This window comes from Monodelphis domestica, chromosome 1, assembly GCF_027887165.1.
Source record: "Monodelphis domestica isolate mMonDom1 chromosome 1, mMonDom1.pri, whole genome shotgun sequence".
NCBI classification, from domain to species: domain Eukaryota; kingdom Metazoa; phylum Chordata; class Mammalia; order Didelphimorphia; family Didelphidae; genus Monodelphis; species Monodelphis domestica.
The window spans coordinates 665,218,823-665,235,042 of record NC_077227.1 but is presented as its reverse complement, the minus strand read 5'-3'; the positions used below and the strand labels follow the sequence as shown (position 1 = coordinate 665,235,042).

Sequence of the window (16,220 nt, the reverse complement as noted above, 5' to 3'; positions counted from 1 at the left end):
ATGGGGAGGAAAAGAGAAGAAAGAGGGAGGAGGAGAGAAAAAGAGAGGGGGGAAGAAGAGAGAGAGAAAAAGAGAGGAGGACAGAGTTGGGAGGGAGAGAGGGAGAAATAGGAAGGGGGGACAGATTTGGGAGGGAGAGAGGGAGAAATAGAGAGGGGGGACAGAGTTGGGAGGGAGAGGAAGGGAGGTAGGAGAGAAGAGAGGGAGGAAGGGAGGGAGAGAGGGGGAGAAGAGGTGATGGGAAAGGAGGGAAGGGAAGGGAAAAGAAGGGAAGAAGATTCAACCTATTCTTCCTTCTATGGGGTCCACTTAGCCAAAACTAACCAATATTTCAAAGTTAATTTGAGATTGTTTTTCTTCTCCCAGACTCCTCTCACAATTCTAGTGTTTTGTGGCTATTCCCCTTTCTCTGCCAGCCCTCCTATTACATAAGGTTGAGCATTCATGAGCCTGCAGTGGTTATTTCCCGTATCTCATGTATCTTCCCCATCTGGACTTTAAGTCCCAAGATGAGGAACTGCACAGCATCAGAGCATGTTAGAGCACAAGAGATCTTCTAGTCCAATGCTCTCTTTTTACACACAAGGAAAGTGCTGAGGACAGGCTTTCTTTTTATTTCTTCCTGACCCTCCCACCAAGGCAGCTAGTATGTTCCTCTCTCCAACCAACTACTTCCTATTTATCTTGCATTTATCCATCTATGTTTTCTACTCTCCTAGCCAATAAAGTGTAAAGTACTTGAGGGCAGGGTCAGTTTCACTTCCATCTCTGTATTCTCAGTTCCTAAGGCAGAGCTTGTTTAAATATAAATAATTAATAACTTCTTTTCATTAATTATCTGATGCTGCTACCTAATATAGGAGATTCAGGTGGCACAGTAGATAGAGGACCAGACCTGGGCCAGAGTCAGGAAGAGCTGAATTCAAATTCAACTTCAGACATTTATTATCTGCGTGATCCTGGGCAAGTCACTTCACCCCTGTTTGTCTCAGTTTCTTTGTCTGTAAAATCAGCTAGAGAAGGAAATGTTGAACCATTCCAGTATCCATGCCAAGATAACTCCCGAAGGGGGTCCAGAAAAGGGGGGTACAACACTGAAAAATGACTAAATAATAAAAAAATAACTAAACTATCTAACATAACAAGGTACATAGGAGATATTGTAATAAATCCTTAAATGATCAAGTGATAAGTAGAAATCCATATTACACCATTCTCATCACCTAATAGTTCAAGATAATGGTTTTTATTATCAGGATCCCAAGTTTTAAAAGGAGGTGAAGTGGCAAAGGAATAAGCATTTATTAAGCGCCCATTATGTGCCAGGCACCGTGCTAAGTGCTTTCCAAATATTAGCTCATTTGATAAACGGATAAACTCTGTATATTTGCAAAACTTCCACCAATGGTTTAAAAATTCCTCCCAACTCTCACACTGGAATCCTCCAATGTACATCTAATCCTGATAACTCCTGGGGCAGGCAGGGGTTTTGAACATACCTCTTGGCCAGCCAAAGTTTGGCTCTGATACAAACAGTGATGTCAGGTCAACTCCTGCTGAAAGTCTGAATTCGCTCTGTGTTTGGAGTCTGAGTAGGACTGTAACAAATGAAAAACCTAAACCGAAGAAATAGAGAGAGAAAAAACATGATAGCCTGCTGTGAAAATATATTTTTCTAAATGCTCAGTTCCTCACTTTCACCTTTCCTCAAAATAACTCCTCTCAAAAAAGCAGCCACCTGCAGAATGCTCCTTTAGTTTCCTTGCAGAGGAGAAGCTTGTTGGTTTTGGAGAATGCAGTAGCCATAAGAAACTTTCATCCTTAATTGGTTTCTGTCCCCTGGGTGCCTTTCCTGGTTCCAAAAAAGGCAATTACTTCATCACTATGATGATCACTTTGATATCACATTCTATTAGGTAGATGCAACCTACAAATTGATTTTAATAAAATATTAAACATCTTTCTTGATGTCAACAGTCTCTTATGAAAGTAAAATGTGCCTTTTAAGAGCCAAAGTCTCAATGCTTTAGGAAAATAAAATCATCCTGTTAGTCTAAACAGAGCTGGCGGGTCTAGGTTCATACGACCAGACTTGGTTAGAACAGTTTTGTACAGTTTTTGAGTCAGTGTGTAACAAACCCTATTTCTCCTGACCTTAGGCCATGCCCATCACAAATCATTTAACTTTTTCTCGCTAATTTTCTTTTTTAAGCCCTTATCTTCCATCTTAGAGTCTGTAAAAATTAAATGTATATCAAATAATAAAAATATTATATTTTATGAGGTTTATTAAGGATCATTAGAAATCAATACTGTCTGTTGGTTCCAAGGGAGAAAGCAGCAAGGGCTAGGCAATGGGGGTTAAGTTAAACCCAGGGTCACACAGCCAGGAAGTGTCTGAGGCCACATTTGAACCCAGGACCTCCTATTTCTAAGCCTGCCTCCTCCATCCACTGAGCCACCTAGCTGCCCCTTCTCCCCTAATTTTCATTCAAAAGATAAGGATAGGGACAATGAACCAGAGCCCACATCTGCTATAGAATTATAGGGAAAGACACAGTGGGCAGGTCATTCTGGAGAAACTGAGAGTAGACCCAGTTTGATCTGTGTTACTTTCTTAATCCTTCTTATGTCATAAGCATGAAAAGAATATTTAGTAAACATATCTGTGAACAGGACTCTGTGTATATACAATGCCAAAATTAAGGTGAGTAAAGTCAGGGCCCTTTAGGAATAAGCAAATAGACTCATGTGTGTGTGTGTGTGTGTGTGTGTGTGTGTGTGTGTGTGTGTGTGTACACCCCTCCTTTGTTCCAAACTTCAGAGAGGTGTCCTTCTCATGGCCCCATCCGTCTCCTCTGGGAGCGTTGCCTGGTGATTGTTCTCACCCTCACACTCATCTTTAACATCCCTCTTTCCATTGGCTTCATTGGTGCTACCTGCCACGAGGTCCAAGCCTTGCCCAGGCTTCACTCTGACCTTCCTTTGATTCCACCAACTCCCCAGATCTTGTACCTTTCACTGGAAAGACCATGAAACAGCAATGTTCTCCTGGAGCTCCTCTCTCTTCATCCTGACATCTCAGCTCATTCCCACCAGGCTTCCCATCCCACCACTTGAGAGAATTTGAGAGCTCAGAAGTTACACTCATTCTCTTCACCCTTAAATTGAGGGGCATTTCCTCAGGCATTGACCTCTTTAACCCTCTGAACCCCACGTGGCCTCTTGGACCATTCTCCTATTTGTTATTGAGGTGTCTCTGTCTTCTGGTGTCCCCTTTGCCCATGGGCCACCTGCCATTTTCTTCTTAATCCCAGAAATGTTTGACGGCTTGGCTTGGGCTTTCTCTTCTCACTTTCCACTTCCTGCTCAGATCCAATTTCTCTCCTTAACTCATTAACTCAACTCACCTGGCCATGACACCAGTTATCTAAAATTCCTGTGGGCACTACAGATGCAAAGTGTCTCCCTTCCTTCCAGCATCCCTACTCTGTTTAGGACTCTACCATCTTCCCAGCTACCCACATCTGAGACCTTGCTATCCATTGACTCCTCTCTTGTTCCCCAATTTCAGCCCTTGCCAAGTTTTGCTGACTCTTCTTCAATAACTTAACTTGCATTTATCTTCTCTCTTCCCTCCAAATGGCTAGAAATTGAGTTCAGACCTTTTTCTCTCCTCTGAACTAATAGCTTCCTCCCTGGTCTCACACTTGGCTTTTAAATCATTTCTCTTCTCTCTAAATCATTGTCTATACAGCAGCCAAAATAATTCTCCTAAGGCACAGGTCCAGTCATGTCACTTTCTTGTTCAAAAGTCTTTGTGGCTCCCTCCTGCCTCTGGGGTAAAAACACAATTTCCTTAGCCTAGTGTTCAAGATGCTCTGCAATTTAGTTCCAACTTCCATGATCCAATAAAAATGGACTAATCAGGAGCAGCTAGGTGGCTCAGTGGATAGACAGCTAGGTCTGGAACGGGCTCAAATCTGACTTCACACACTTACCAGCTGTGTGACCCTGGGCAAGTCACTTAACCCTGATTGCCTAGCCCAGATCGTTCTTCTGTCTTAGAACCGATACTCAGAATTGAATCTAAGCCAGAAGGAAAAGGTTAAAAAACAATGGCTCAGTAGCTATTCCCCCAAACTCAACAAGGTCTGCCATATATAGCAGGGTTTTCCTAACAAATGTTTTTGCTTACTTTTCTAGCACTGAACATATTACCTGATTATAGTAAAATAACATATATTAGGCTAATTAACAGAAGAAATAATCCTGGGTAGGAATTAAGGAAACCTGAATGCTAGCTTTTGTTCTGCCAATAACATTTTGGGGGGGGCCATTTCTGGGCCTCAGTTTCTTTATCTGTCCTATGAGAGGAATGAGACAAAGTGATTTCTAAGTTCTCAAAAGTTTTCTTAAGGTTTTATTCATGCTTTAATTATTTCTGGAACTACTGCCTTCTTCCTCCCCTGAAAATTGAACTTCCTTTTTTTTTTTTACAGGGGTACAAACAACTTCATTAATACCTTATTAAATTTAAAGTATATTTTTTCATTTAAATTTTATTTTAAACAGAAAAAGAATGAAGCAGAAGTTTTTGCTTAATCAGTTCATGACTGAATCTGAAAAGGGACCCGATCCTTTAGCTAAGGGGTCCCCACCTCTCTGCCAAGGGGATAGCAGAGCCTCTTCTCTAGGACCTCTCCTGGCTTTTCACTTACTACTCAACAATTCAGCTTCCTTCTAGTGACCGAACTTTTCAGATTGTCTCTATCAGTTCATAGAGATCTTTTGACATTCCACAGAATCTCTCATGGTCATAATTTTTTGCTGCATGTTAGTGTTCTATTGTATTCATAAGGCACCATTATTCAGCCATTCCTTAATTGATAGGCACCCCTCTGTTTCGAGGTCTTTTTTTTTCTGGCCTCCAAAAGTGCTGCCATGGTAATTCTGGTGTATATATTGGGCCTTTGTTTCTGTCTTTGACCTCTTTAAGGTATGTGCACAGAAATGGGACTGCTGAGTCAGCCATTATGGTGAGTTTAGTCAGGTTTTTTTTCCCCTCAGGATTACAAACAAAAATCCAGAGCAAGTTGAACCAACTCACATTTCAATCATCAGTAGACTCGTGTTTCTATCTTCCCCCAAGCACGGACTATTCAGGTATTTTGTCACTGCCAATTTAATTTGCAGGGTGTGAGGTAGAATTTTAAGTTGTATTAATGTCTTTGTCTCACATATTATTTGTGATTTGCAGCTTGTTTTCCTGTGGTCATCAATAGTGCCCAATTCTTTTAAAAGACTTTCTATCTTTACTAGTGCTTGGCAAAATGCCCCTGGCATAAATTATGCTCAATAAATGTTTACTGAAGGGACAGCTAGTGGCTCAGTGGATAGAGAGCCAGGGTTAGAGACAAAGAGGTCTTGGATTCAAATTTGGCCTCAGATATTGCCTAGTTGTGTGACCCTGAGCAAGTCACTTAATTCCAACTGCCTAGCCCTTCTTATTCTTCTGCCTTGAAAATAATACTTAGTTCTAAGGCAGAAGGTAAGGGTTTTATATTTTATTATTATATTATATTATATTATATTATATTATATTATTTTATTTTATATTATTTTATATCATATCATATTATATTCTATTATGTTATATGTTATATTATATTATGTCATACTTAAATAAATAAATAAATCTTTATTGAATTGAATTGAACTGAATTCATCATTTTTCTGTTGGGGAAGAGTTCTTGATTTTATATATTTATATGAATTCCTTATATACCTTAGATATATTTCAATTTTAATGTTTTGGAATTCCATATATCATTCTCTTATTTATGAAAACCATGATCTTTTTTTTTTAAACCCTTACCTTCCGTTTTGGAGTCAATACTGTGTATTGGCTCCAAGGCAGAAGAGTGGTAAGGGCTAGGCAATGGGGGTCAAGTGACTTGCCCCAGGGTCACACAGCTAGGAAGTGGCTGAAGCCAGATTTGAACCTAGGACCTCCCGTCTCTAGGCTTGGTTCTCAATTCACAGAGCTACCCAGCTGCCCCCGAAAACCATGATCTTTTAACCATGCTGAAATGTAGAGGTTTGTGGCTGGCAGAGGCCAGGGGAGTGTGTCAAGATCACAGATAAATCAAAAATCTCCAAGGGGGAAAATTTTATCGTCTTGGCTCATTGTTCCATATAACTAGGACCGCTGACAATCTTACTTGCCAAACACCAGCTACTCCTCTAGCTTCCCTTTTTCAGTGAGGAGACAATTAACATTAGAGTGTGGGTTTATATCCATAAATGAATGTAAAATGAAAAAAAGGTTATCTTATAAGCAGAAAAGAAACTAAGATGAAAACTGAAAACAAAAACAATTAAATAGCAATGGCCCAAAAGGTAGGAGCAAAGAGGGGAAAGCACAAGAAGTCAGGCATCTTTATGAACTGTGCCCTTGGCAGTAATCAGCTCTGAAAAATGGAGAATTGGTTGCAGTGGAGATAGCCCTTCGGAGAGGAGAGGATGCAGTCTACGTGGGATCAATGATAACTCTTTGAGTAGCTGGCTCGTTTACAGAAACAAGCTAAATCATGATTCATTTTTATAAGTTAGATCTAATTCTTGCTTCCCAAACGCAAGTATTTGTGTAGGGAGAACGAACCCCTAAGCTCCAATGTGGAGGATGAACATGGCCCCTCCAATAATGGACCCATTATTTCAGAGACAACATCAAGCGCTACCACCTCGTCAGGGACCCAAACGACTCATCTTCCAGTCTGGAGAAATGTGTCTGGCTGAGATGTCTGTTGCTATGTTTGGTGGTTGCTAGAGGGAAAAGCCTTCCTTTGCCCAAATCCTCACTCTTCTGAGGGAACTGGCAAAGCAATCATGCTTCACTGTACTTCTAAGCAGCTGCAGAAAACCAGCCATCGAGGGCCCTTCGTGTGTCACAAGACGGTTATTAATCAGCAGACACCAGCAACTTACATGACTTTGGAATCTCCTAGTGAAGAAAGCTATAAAAGCGCCAAACGCCACATGCTTAGAAGAAACATTACCAAACTGATGGATGTTTAAACTTAGTCCTATATTTGCTCACCTAAGTTGGCAAAAACAAGCCTGTTTTTGTAATGCTTGGTTGATCCCTAGTGGCTTATGAAAGTCAGTCTACCGGTCCATCAATTCTGTCACCTTGGACACAAACTCCTACGGTAATTGTAATCCTGGGTCACTTGTTAGGTTAGTGGAATGATCCATTTACATTGGACCAGAGGAAAACTTGAGTACATTTGGACAAAACTTAAGGAAATTTTTTAAAAAGTCAAGAAATAGGAAGAGAAAGAGATAGGCACAATGACGTAGAGAGTGGGGAGAGGTGGGGAGGTGAAGAAAGAAATAGGGGGACAAGAAAAAAGAGTGATCAGGCAATCAGCAGTAAGCATTTATAAAGTGACTCCTAGATACCAGGCACTATGCTAAGTGATAGAGAATACAAAGAGAAAGTGAAGTGATTGAAAAAGGGAAAGAAAGAAAGAAGAAAGAAAGAAAGAAAGAAAGAAAGAAAGAAAGAAAGAAAGAAAGAAAGAAAGAAAGAAAGAAAGAAAGAAAGAAAGAAAGAAAGAAAGAAAGAAAGAAAGAAAGAAAGAAAGAAAGAAAGAAAGAAAGAAAGAAAGAAAGAAAGAAAGAAAGAAAGAAAGAAAGAAAGAAAGAAAAGAAAGGAAGGAAGGAAGGAAGGAAGGAAGGAAGGAAGGAAGGAAGGAAGGAAGGAAGGAAGGAAGGAAGAAGGAAAGAAGGAAAGAAGGAAAGAAGGAAAGGAAAGAAAGAAAGAAAGAAAGAAAAAAGAAAGAAAGAAAGAAAGAAAGAAAGAAAGAAAGAAAGAAAGAAGAGGATGATACAGATGAATAGAGGGAGAGAGATAAAGAAAGGAAGGAAGGAAAAGTAGGCAAGTTCTGATTTTTAAAGTGTAAAAATATTTTTAAAGCTTAATAATTGATTTGTAAGTTGTCTACTTTTATATTCAAAATGAAAACAATAATATATATTATAATATATTTATATATAAGAGCCTTCCTAAATACCATTTATGGAATTAAATTTCAATTACTCCAAGAAAAATTAGTCTGCTGTTTTTGGAGCCTGAGGAATCCATCACTGAGGTTTTATTGTTTATTAGCCTTAATACCTATTTTTCAGTAACTCTTTTTTGAATGACTAAATGTTTATATTTCCTATAGGCTCCAAGAAGACAAGGTCTTTGCCTCTATAAATCTCTCCATGCAGTATCTACTTGCTAAAGCACTTGTCAAATCATCAGTCAATAAACATCTACCAGTCAACTAGTAAATGTAAGGCACCATGTTGGGGATGATGGTCAGAGTATGGAATAGGGAAAAAAAAGAGTTCCTGCCCTGAAGGAGCTTATAGACTAGTTGGGATTACGCAACATGCACACACACAAAAGAATCAAAGCATCCTTGAACTAGAGCTTTCTGGAAGGGATCAAATCCAGCCCCCTATTTTAGAGATAAAGAAGCTGAGACTAGACTAGTGAGATGGTTTAACCAAAGCTCAGAGCTACAAAGCTGACCTAGGTCCTCGGATTCCAAAGTCAATACTTCTTCTCTTAAGGCACATGGATGGAGGAAAAACCACCCATGAGCAGCAGTAAATGGTAGGAAAGCAATTGCTTTGTTAGAATAAACTGTGCCAAGTGAGTGGTATAGAATTAAGTATTAAAGACATTTAAAGAGAGGGAAGCTCACTATAGGCAGGGAAGACTTCCTAGAAAGGGAGAGATTCAGAGGGTAGAGATTCTGAGAGGGAGGAAAAAGTGGGTAGGGGAATGGTAAAGGAGAAAGGAAACTAAAGGAAATCTCAGTGATCATTTGATATTCTTTTTTTGGTATCATGAGACCCTTGGGTGACAGTCTGGGGAAGCCTTTGGACCCCTTTTCAGAATGATGTTTTTATTTTTATTATTACTATTTTTTAAGGCAAACAGGTTTAAATGATTTGTTCAGGGTCACACAGCTAGTAAGTGTCAGAAGCTGGATTTGAATTCTGGTCTTCCTGACTCCACTGTGCCGCCTAGTTGCCCCAGAATGATGTTTTTAAATACATAGGATTTTAATTAAATAGGATTCCAAAAGAGTGATCAGACTATTTTAAAAACAAGGTAATAGACTCTAGTTTAAGAATCTTGTTTGGTAGAAGAGAAAACAACTTCGTAGAGAGAGATGAGGAAGTACTTTGTGATAAAAACTCAGGTTTCCTGGTTCCCAGGCCAATCCATGCCCCTTGCATTATACACACCACTGCTTCCTTGTCAGGCAAGGTGATCTGGGTGGTGGCTGAGACAAGAGGAGGGCAAGAATCAATCAATGGGCATTTGATAGGCACCTTAATAGCCTGGGGATGTATACGCCAAGTGAAGCGTTCCACCTCTCAAGAAGCTTACATTCCTTTGAGGGAGGCTCAGGGGAATGGCAAACAAATGAAGAGGATTTGGGAAAGAAGGAAGCAGCATTTATGGGGATCTAGCAGGACTTCATGCAAAAGCAAGAAGTCTATGCTGAGTTTTGAAGGGAACTAGAAATTCTAAGAGGGAAAGGGAAGAAGGAAGTCGTTCTGGCATACAGAAAGAAGATACAAAGGGAAATGGAGAAGTATTGTTTTTGAGGACCAGTAAAGAAGGCCAGTTTAGCTGGAACCCAGAATGCAGTAAAGTGCTTCCCCTCAGAAGGGGGAGAAATGTGCAATAAGTCTGGAAAGGGAGATTGGGGCCAGGCTGGAAAGGGCTTTAAAGGACAAACACCAGTTTATATTTGATCTCAGAGGTAACAGGGAACCACTTGTGTTTATTGAATAGGGGAATGACCTGTGCTCCAGAAAAATCACCGTCAGCTGTATGGAGGATGGGCTGGAGTAGAAGAGTAGAAGAGACTAGAGTCAGGGAAGCCAATGGGAAGGTCATTGTGGTAGGCTAAGAGAAGTGATGAGAGCCTAAACTAGGAAGATAAGGGAGAGGAAGAAGACAGAAGAAATAACTTTCAGCCAAAAAAATCCTTCCATGACCATCAAGATTGGATAACTTTGTAATTAGTTAATATCATATTCTATTAAACTAGCGTGAGCTTAAAACAAGGGAGGAACATGATGCTAGAGAGAGAGGGAAAAGATGAAGAAGAAACATGCCATATTTCTGACTTTGGAGTGCTTAGAATAACTGAAGAAGGCACACATGAAAAAAAGTTGATTCTCCACAATATCTTCTACATTTGTCACCATCTCCTTTCCTTTCATGGCTGCCCCTCTCACTCAAGACCTCACCACTTCTCCTCTGGACTATTACTATAATAATTACCCACTCCTTAAGCATCCCCTGAGCACCAGTCCCGTATTTCCCACCTGCCTGTTCATTCCATTTTAGGGATGTTGAGTTGGAGATCCCATACGTATCTCCAACTCAACATCCCTAAAATGGAACTCATCATCTTTCTCCCTAAAAAATACCATTGATCCTAATTCTTCCATTCTGTAGAGGTCACCACCATTCTTCCTATCACCCCAGTGTACAACCTAGGAGATGTCCTTAACTCTTCATTCTTTGCTCATTCCCTGTACATTGTCATCCCCTCCTTATCAAATCAGTTGCCAGGCCATGTTCATACCTTAGCATCTCTTGCCTCTGCCTCCCCCTCTCTCATTTTTTTTTGCCTGAATATTGCAATGACATGTTAAATGATATCACTATATCTAGTTTCTCTCCCCTCAAGCCCAAACTCTACCTAGGGCCCAAATTAATATTACTAAAGAAAAGGTCTAATCCTATCCCTTCTCTGCTCAAAAAGCTCTAGTGGCTCCCTCATGCCTCTCAGAGAAAATACAAATTCCCCTGTGTAGCATTTAAAGTCCATTTTCATCTGGCTCTAGCCTGCCTTTTTTGGTTTTAATGCCCATTATCCTCCTTTATATACTCAATGTTCCAGCCAAATTAGATCCCCTAGGTTCCCAATGCATGGCATTCCATCTCACCATTGCATAAGCTATTTATCCCCCATTCCTTTCTTTTCCCCCCATAGAAACACAGCTGCATTCTTTATTTTCCCAGTTGAATATAAAACATTCTACATTATTACAATTATTCAAACTATATTGACCAAAACACAAATTACTCTAATAAAAAATTTCATCATAGAGCCTAGTCAACCTAGAAGGATGAACAGTATGGGATCATTAAAATTAAATGGGAAATTTCTTTTTTTATTATAAAGGTATTTTATTTTACCAATTACATCTTTTCAGTTCACATAAGTTTTCTGAAGTTATATGATCCAAATTGTCTCCCTCCCTTCCTCCCCTCTCCCCTCCCAGAGCTGGCAAGCAATTCAATCTGAATCCCCCATTCCTTGGCAGCACTGTCTTTGGGAATCCATTGCTTTCTTCTAGGCTGAGCCCAACTCTCTCAAAAGATGCATCACGATCTTCCCAGGTGCTAGTAGTACCTCTGACAGTCCTCCCCTCTCAAATTACTCTTTCTTTTCAGAGTAAACTTTTGCATATATTTTATATTTGCTTATTTTTGTAAATAGCTTGTCTTCTCTGGTCCTGAAGGCAAGGGGTTTTTAATTTCTTTCTTTATATCCCCGGTGCCTAGCGCAGTGCCTGGAGCATAGTAGGCACCTGATAATTGCTTATTGAATTAAATTAGATGTCCTTATTGAAGAGGTGATGAAACTGAGGCCTAGAGATGTTAATGTCATTTATCCAAGGTATCCCCCCCATCTGTCTGTCTGTCTCTCCCTCTTTTCTCTGTCTCTCTATTTCAATCTCTCCACCTCTCTCTGAATTTCCCTCTCTCTTCTCTTTTTTTCAATCTTTCTGTCCCTCAATCTCTCTTCTCTCTCATTTTCAGTCTCTCTCTCTCTCAATCTCTTTCTTTCTCTCTCTATCTCTGTCTCTGTCCCCCCTCCCTCTGCAAAGTGATTTTTCTAAAGAGTAGGTATGACCCCATCATCTCCCCAACTCCAATGCCAGTGGTTCTCCATTATCCCCAAGACACTGTTTTTGCCACTGAAAGCTTTTCCTCACTTGTCCTCCTTCCTCCTTCCTGTCCTCTTCCACTTTCCTCCTCTCAGCGTCCCATAGGGTCTGGCCACACTGGCCTCAGCACACAACATGCGTCACTCTCTGTGTGTCTGCCCTGAAGGAAGCCCTTCCTAATCCTTCCAGGTGCCAGCGCCTTCCTCTTTGAGCCTTTCTTCATCTGTCCTGTACTTCCTTCTGTGTCGTCCCCACTGGAATGTGCACTCCGCTACGTGAGGCACGGGCTGTTTCTGCCTCTCGCTCTTCCTATCTCCAGGGCTTGGTCCAGGAGCTGGCACCCGGCAAGGGTTTAATACATGCTTGTTCGCCTACTGACCCAGTATGGGGAAACAGTAATAAGAGCGGACTCTACACAGGACTCTCAGGTTTAGAAAGCACTTTAGAAATAGGATCTCATTTTATCCTCACAACAACTCTGGCAGGTAAACGCCCTTCTTATTTCTGTCTTTTGTTGTCGTTCGACTCTTTAATTGTGTCTGATTCTTTGTGATCACAATTTCTATCTTACAGATAAAGAAACTGAGGCAGAGGTTAAGTGACTTGCCCAGTTACACTCAGTGAACAAGATTTGAACTCAGGTCTTCTTGGCTCCAGGTTTAGGGCTTTCTTTATCCACTGATCACCTATACACTCAGAGATCCAATTTATAGGAATGGGGTGATGTCTCCCGCCGTGGCTGCCTTTCCACAGAGTTAATATGATCCAAGGATCCATCAAGGCATAGGCTGGGAGAGAACCCAGGGGCGAGGGGCCAGGGCAGAGACAATGGGGGAAGGCGGGGGAGGGAAATCTATGGGAAGCTGAAATTTCTCACCAGCAAAAAGTCCCATGACATTTCAGGAAAGACCGGCTCTTTGTCATTCCTTTTTTTCCCCCCCTTTTTTCCTAAGAGTCCCAGAGACTAATTTGCTTGCTTATTGCTTACTTGTCTAAAGCCATCTAGTGAGGGTTTCTCCTCTGCTCTCAGTCTCTGGCAGTCTCTCTTCTAGCCTGTTTGAATGGAAGCTCATTAAGAGCAAGATTAAACCTTGTCATGGTACTCTCAGTGACATTTCCTCTTTGTTTTTTAAATATTTTATTTTTTTCCAATGAAACGTGAAAACAATTTTTAACACTAAAAAGTTTTTTTTTTTGAGTTCCAGATTCTTCCCTTTATCTCTCCCTGAGAACAAACAATTTGATATAGGTTATACAAATGCAGTCATGCAAAAAATATTTTCATATTAGCTATGTTGCAAAAGTGCCAGGTTCTTTTTTTTTTTTAACCCTTATCTTCTGTTTTAGAATCAATTCTGTGTATTAGTCCCAAGGCTGAAGAGTGATATGGGCTAGGCAGTGAGAGTTAAGTGACTTGCCCAGGGTCATGTAGCTTGGAAGTGTCTAAGGCCACATTTGAATCCAGGACCTCCCATCTCTAAGTCTGGCTCTCAATCTACTGAGTCACCTAGTTGCCCCCTTAGTACTATGCTTTCAATAAATGTGTATCAATTGATATTTAAATCAAGAAGCATTTTTTTAAACTAATAAATCTATGGGAAGCTGAAATTTACCTTCTGCCTTGGAATCAATACAAATATCAGTTTCTAGGCAGAAGAATTATTGACTGATCTTGCCATCCCCGAAGTAAACATAGTTCTTTTAAACTTAGTTCTGAGTTTTATTGGTAGCCATAGTGAAAGACAGAAAAATGGGAGAAGAAAGGAAGAGAGAAGAGTATTCCTCAGCAGTAGCATCTGAGAGAGAATGGGAGAGTCCCCATATGACCTTGCCTTTTAGGAATGCTCCACAGTATATAAAATATATCCATAACCAAGTAATCCACCAGCATTTATTGTGAAGGACCTACTATGTGTTAAATACCACGTTAGGGGCTGGGAATAGAGAGGGATGTAGACATACTACCTGTACTGGACAAGTCAACTAACTTCATGACTAAAAGACCTTCCATCTCTAAATCTTGTGAAGCTATGAAGAACTCCTTGGTTGGAGCTGAATTTGAAGCCATTGAGGAATGGGATGGAGAAGAGAAGAAGGAGAAAGGGTACCTAAGGAGGGGAAGAATGACTCATAGATCTGAAACGTGAGAGAAAGAGCCTTTGTCAAACAAAACAAAAACTGAGCAGCTTCAGAAAATCGAGGAGAAACGAGAAGCAGTTGTGCCCATTTCCAGGGTGACCAGCGGCTCAAAGATGACCCTGGGGTCTCTGGCCGTGATGGAATCTGAGCATCAGCCTTATAAAGCATATTTAATACCCCCTGAATAAACGCACCAGAGCTAAGAAAAGAGTCACGAGGCAAATCCCTGAAAAAGCTCACATTGCCCAAGTAAAATATGCCTGGTTTATACTGGTGGACTAAAATAGAGACTTGTATTGGACAAGATCAAGATGATCTATGGCTGTTTGGGAATTCAAGGCTGAAATGGGTTTTCCTCTTCACCAACCATGGCTTCCAGGCAATTTTATTCCCTATAAAATCAACAGCAGCACCAGAGTTCCAGAATTTGGCAGCATCCAGCAATAATAAGGTATGAGGCGGAGCAGGGGTGCAACTCCAACAAGAAAACAGATTTTCATTTTGAAGATTAGATATAAATGGGGAAGAGCTGGAGGGAAAGCCTCTTAATGCTAAGCTTTCTAGACTGGCAAACCATCTGTGCTCGCTTCTCACACAGAACCCCTGTCCATACCTGCCTGCTTCAGGGACTGGGCTTTCGGAGAAACAAATTCGATGAATTCTTTAAAGGCAGAAGATTGTGGTTGAACCATTCAACCCTATCCTATTAAGAAAGTATAAAATTTCTGCGTCTACCATTTTGCAAGGAACATTTTACCCCTTTTAACCCCCCCCACCCCCCCAGGGCTTAGTCAGTGCCACCTTTTTCCAAGCTCAGTGTTTATACAGGGTTTTATTTCGGCTAGTAAAACATCTGTATTTTTTCAGGGAGTTAAATAAATGATCTATGCCGGGAATGTACAGTATAGAGTGATGTCAGGTCCCTTTTTTTTCAAGTCACTGGGCTGAACAGGCCAAACATTGTTTCAGCCTGCAGTTGGGAATGTGAATATTTATACTGTCGACTCAATTCATACAAACAGAGCTAAAGGCAGGCAGGCAGAAGCTATTTTATGGCTCTGGGTCAGACTGGAGGGGGGGGGAGGAGGCTGGGGTGGGGAGGAGGGGAATCTAGACTTGCTAATTCACAGAAATATGCCTAATCATATAACTTCTGGGAAACGGATGTCGCAAAGATTATTTCAAAGGCTAATTGTGTTTGTGTGTATGTGTGGGAGTGAGAAAGAGGGAGAAGAGGTCTCTGAACTTCTGTTGCTCTTATAATCAGTACCACACGGTTTAGTTTTTAATTATATTCCAGTTAGTCTTGTCTCTCCAGGGGAACTGTAAGCTCCCTGAAGACAAGAATGGGATTTTTTTTTCTTTTTCCTGTATCTAGGATGAAAATATGAGTAGTTCATAGATGGAGGGCTGGAGAGTCATCTAGTCTGTCTCCCCACTTAACAGATGAGGAAACTGAGGTTCGGAGAAGATAGACAACTTGTCCAAGATCACAAATGGTAGCAAGTGTCCCAGATGTAAAGTTCAATCTGTGACAAGTCTTCTTCTCCTTCTCCTTCTTCTTTCATAGATTTAAAGCTGAAGACTCGGGAGATCCTGACTGGTTTCAAACAGAGTAACACGTGTATGCCAAAGAAGGGACACATTAAAGTCGAACAGGAATTTATAGAATTAAGAACTGTAAAGAATTTCAGAGATCACTTGGTCCACCTCCCTTATTTTACAGGCAAAGAAAATGATGGTCAGAGTATACACGACATCCTTCTACTTCATCATCATCATCATCACTAAGTATTTATGTGGTACTTTGCAAAGCACTTTTCAAATATTCCCTCCTTTGATCCTCATAATCCCCCTGGGAGGTAGATAATCTTATTATCCCCATCACACAGATGAGAAAATGGAGGCGGGCAGATGTGAAATGAGTTGCCCAGGTTCATACAATTAATAAGTGACTAAGGCAGGATTTGAATTTAGGTTTAGTCTAGTGTTCTATCTGCTGCCTCACATATACATGAAAAACACACTGCCAAGAG

The 16,220-nt window shown here is 40.7% G+C and overlaps 1 protein-coding gene across 3 annotated transcripts in view; it reads right to left on the bottom strand.

The window, feature by feature from the left end:
* THADA (THADA armadillo repeat containing) overlaps positions 1–16,220 on the bottom strand; it is a 449,835-nt gene that overhangs the window by 136,637 nt on the left and 296,978 nt on the right. Inside the window, exon 30 of one of the 3 annotated variants that reach the window (XM_056823050.1) lies at positions 1,480–1,616. The exons of the other annotated variants lie outside the window; for them this stretch is intronic. Within the exon in view, the coding sequence (XP_056679028.1) occupies positions 1,542–1,616 (75 nt within the window). The 3' untranslated portion in view covers positions 1,480–1,541. Of the gene's footprint in view, positions 1–1,479; positions 1,617–16,220 lie in introns of those variants that run through there. 3 annotated transcript variants of the gene reach the window in all.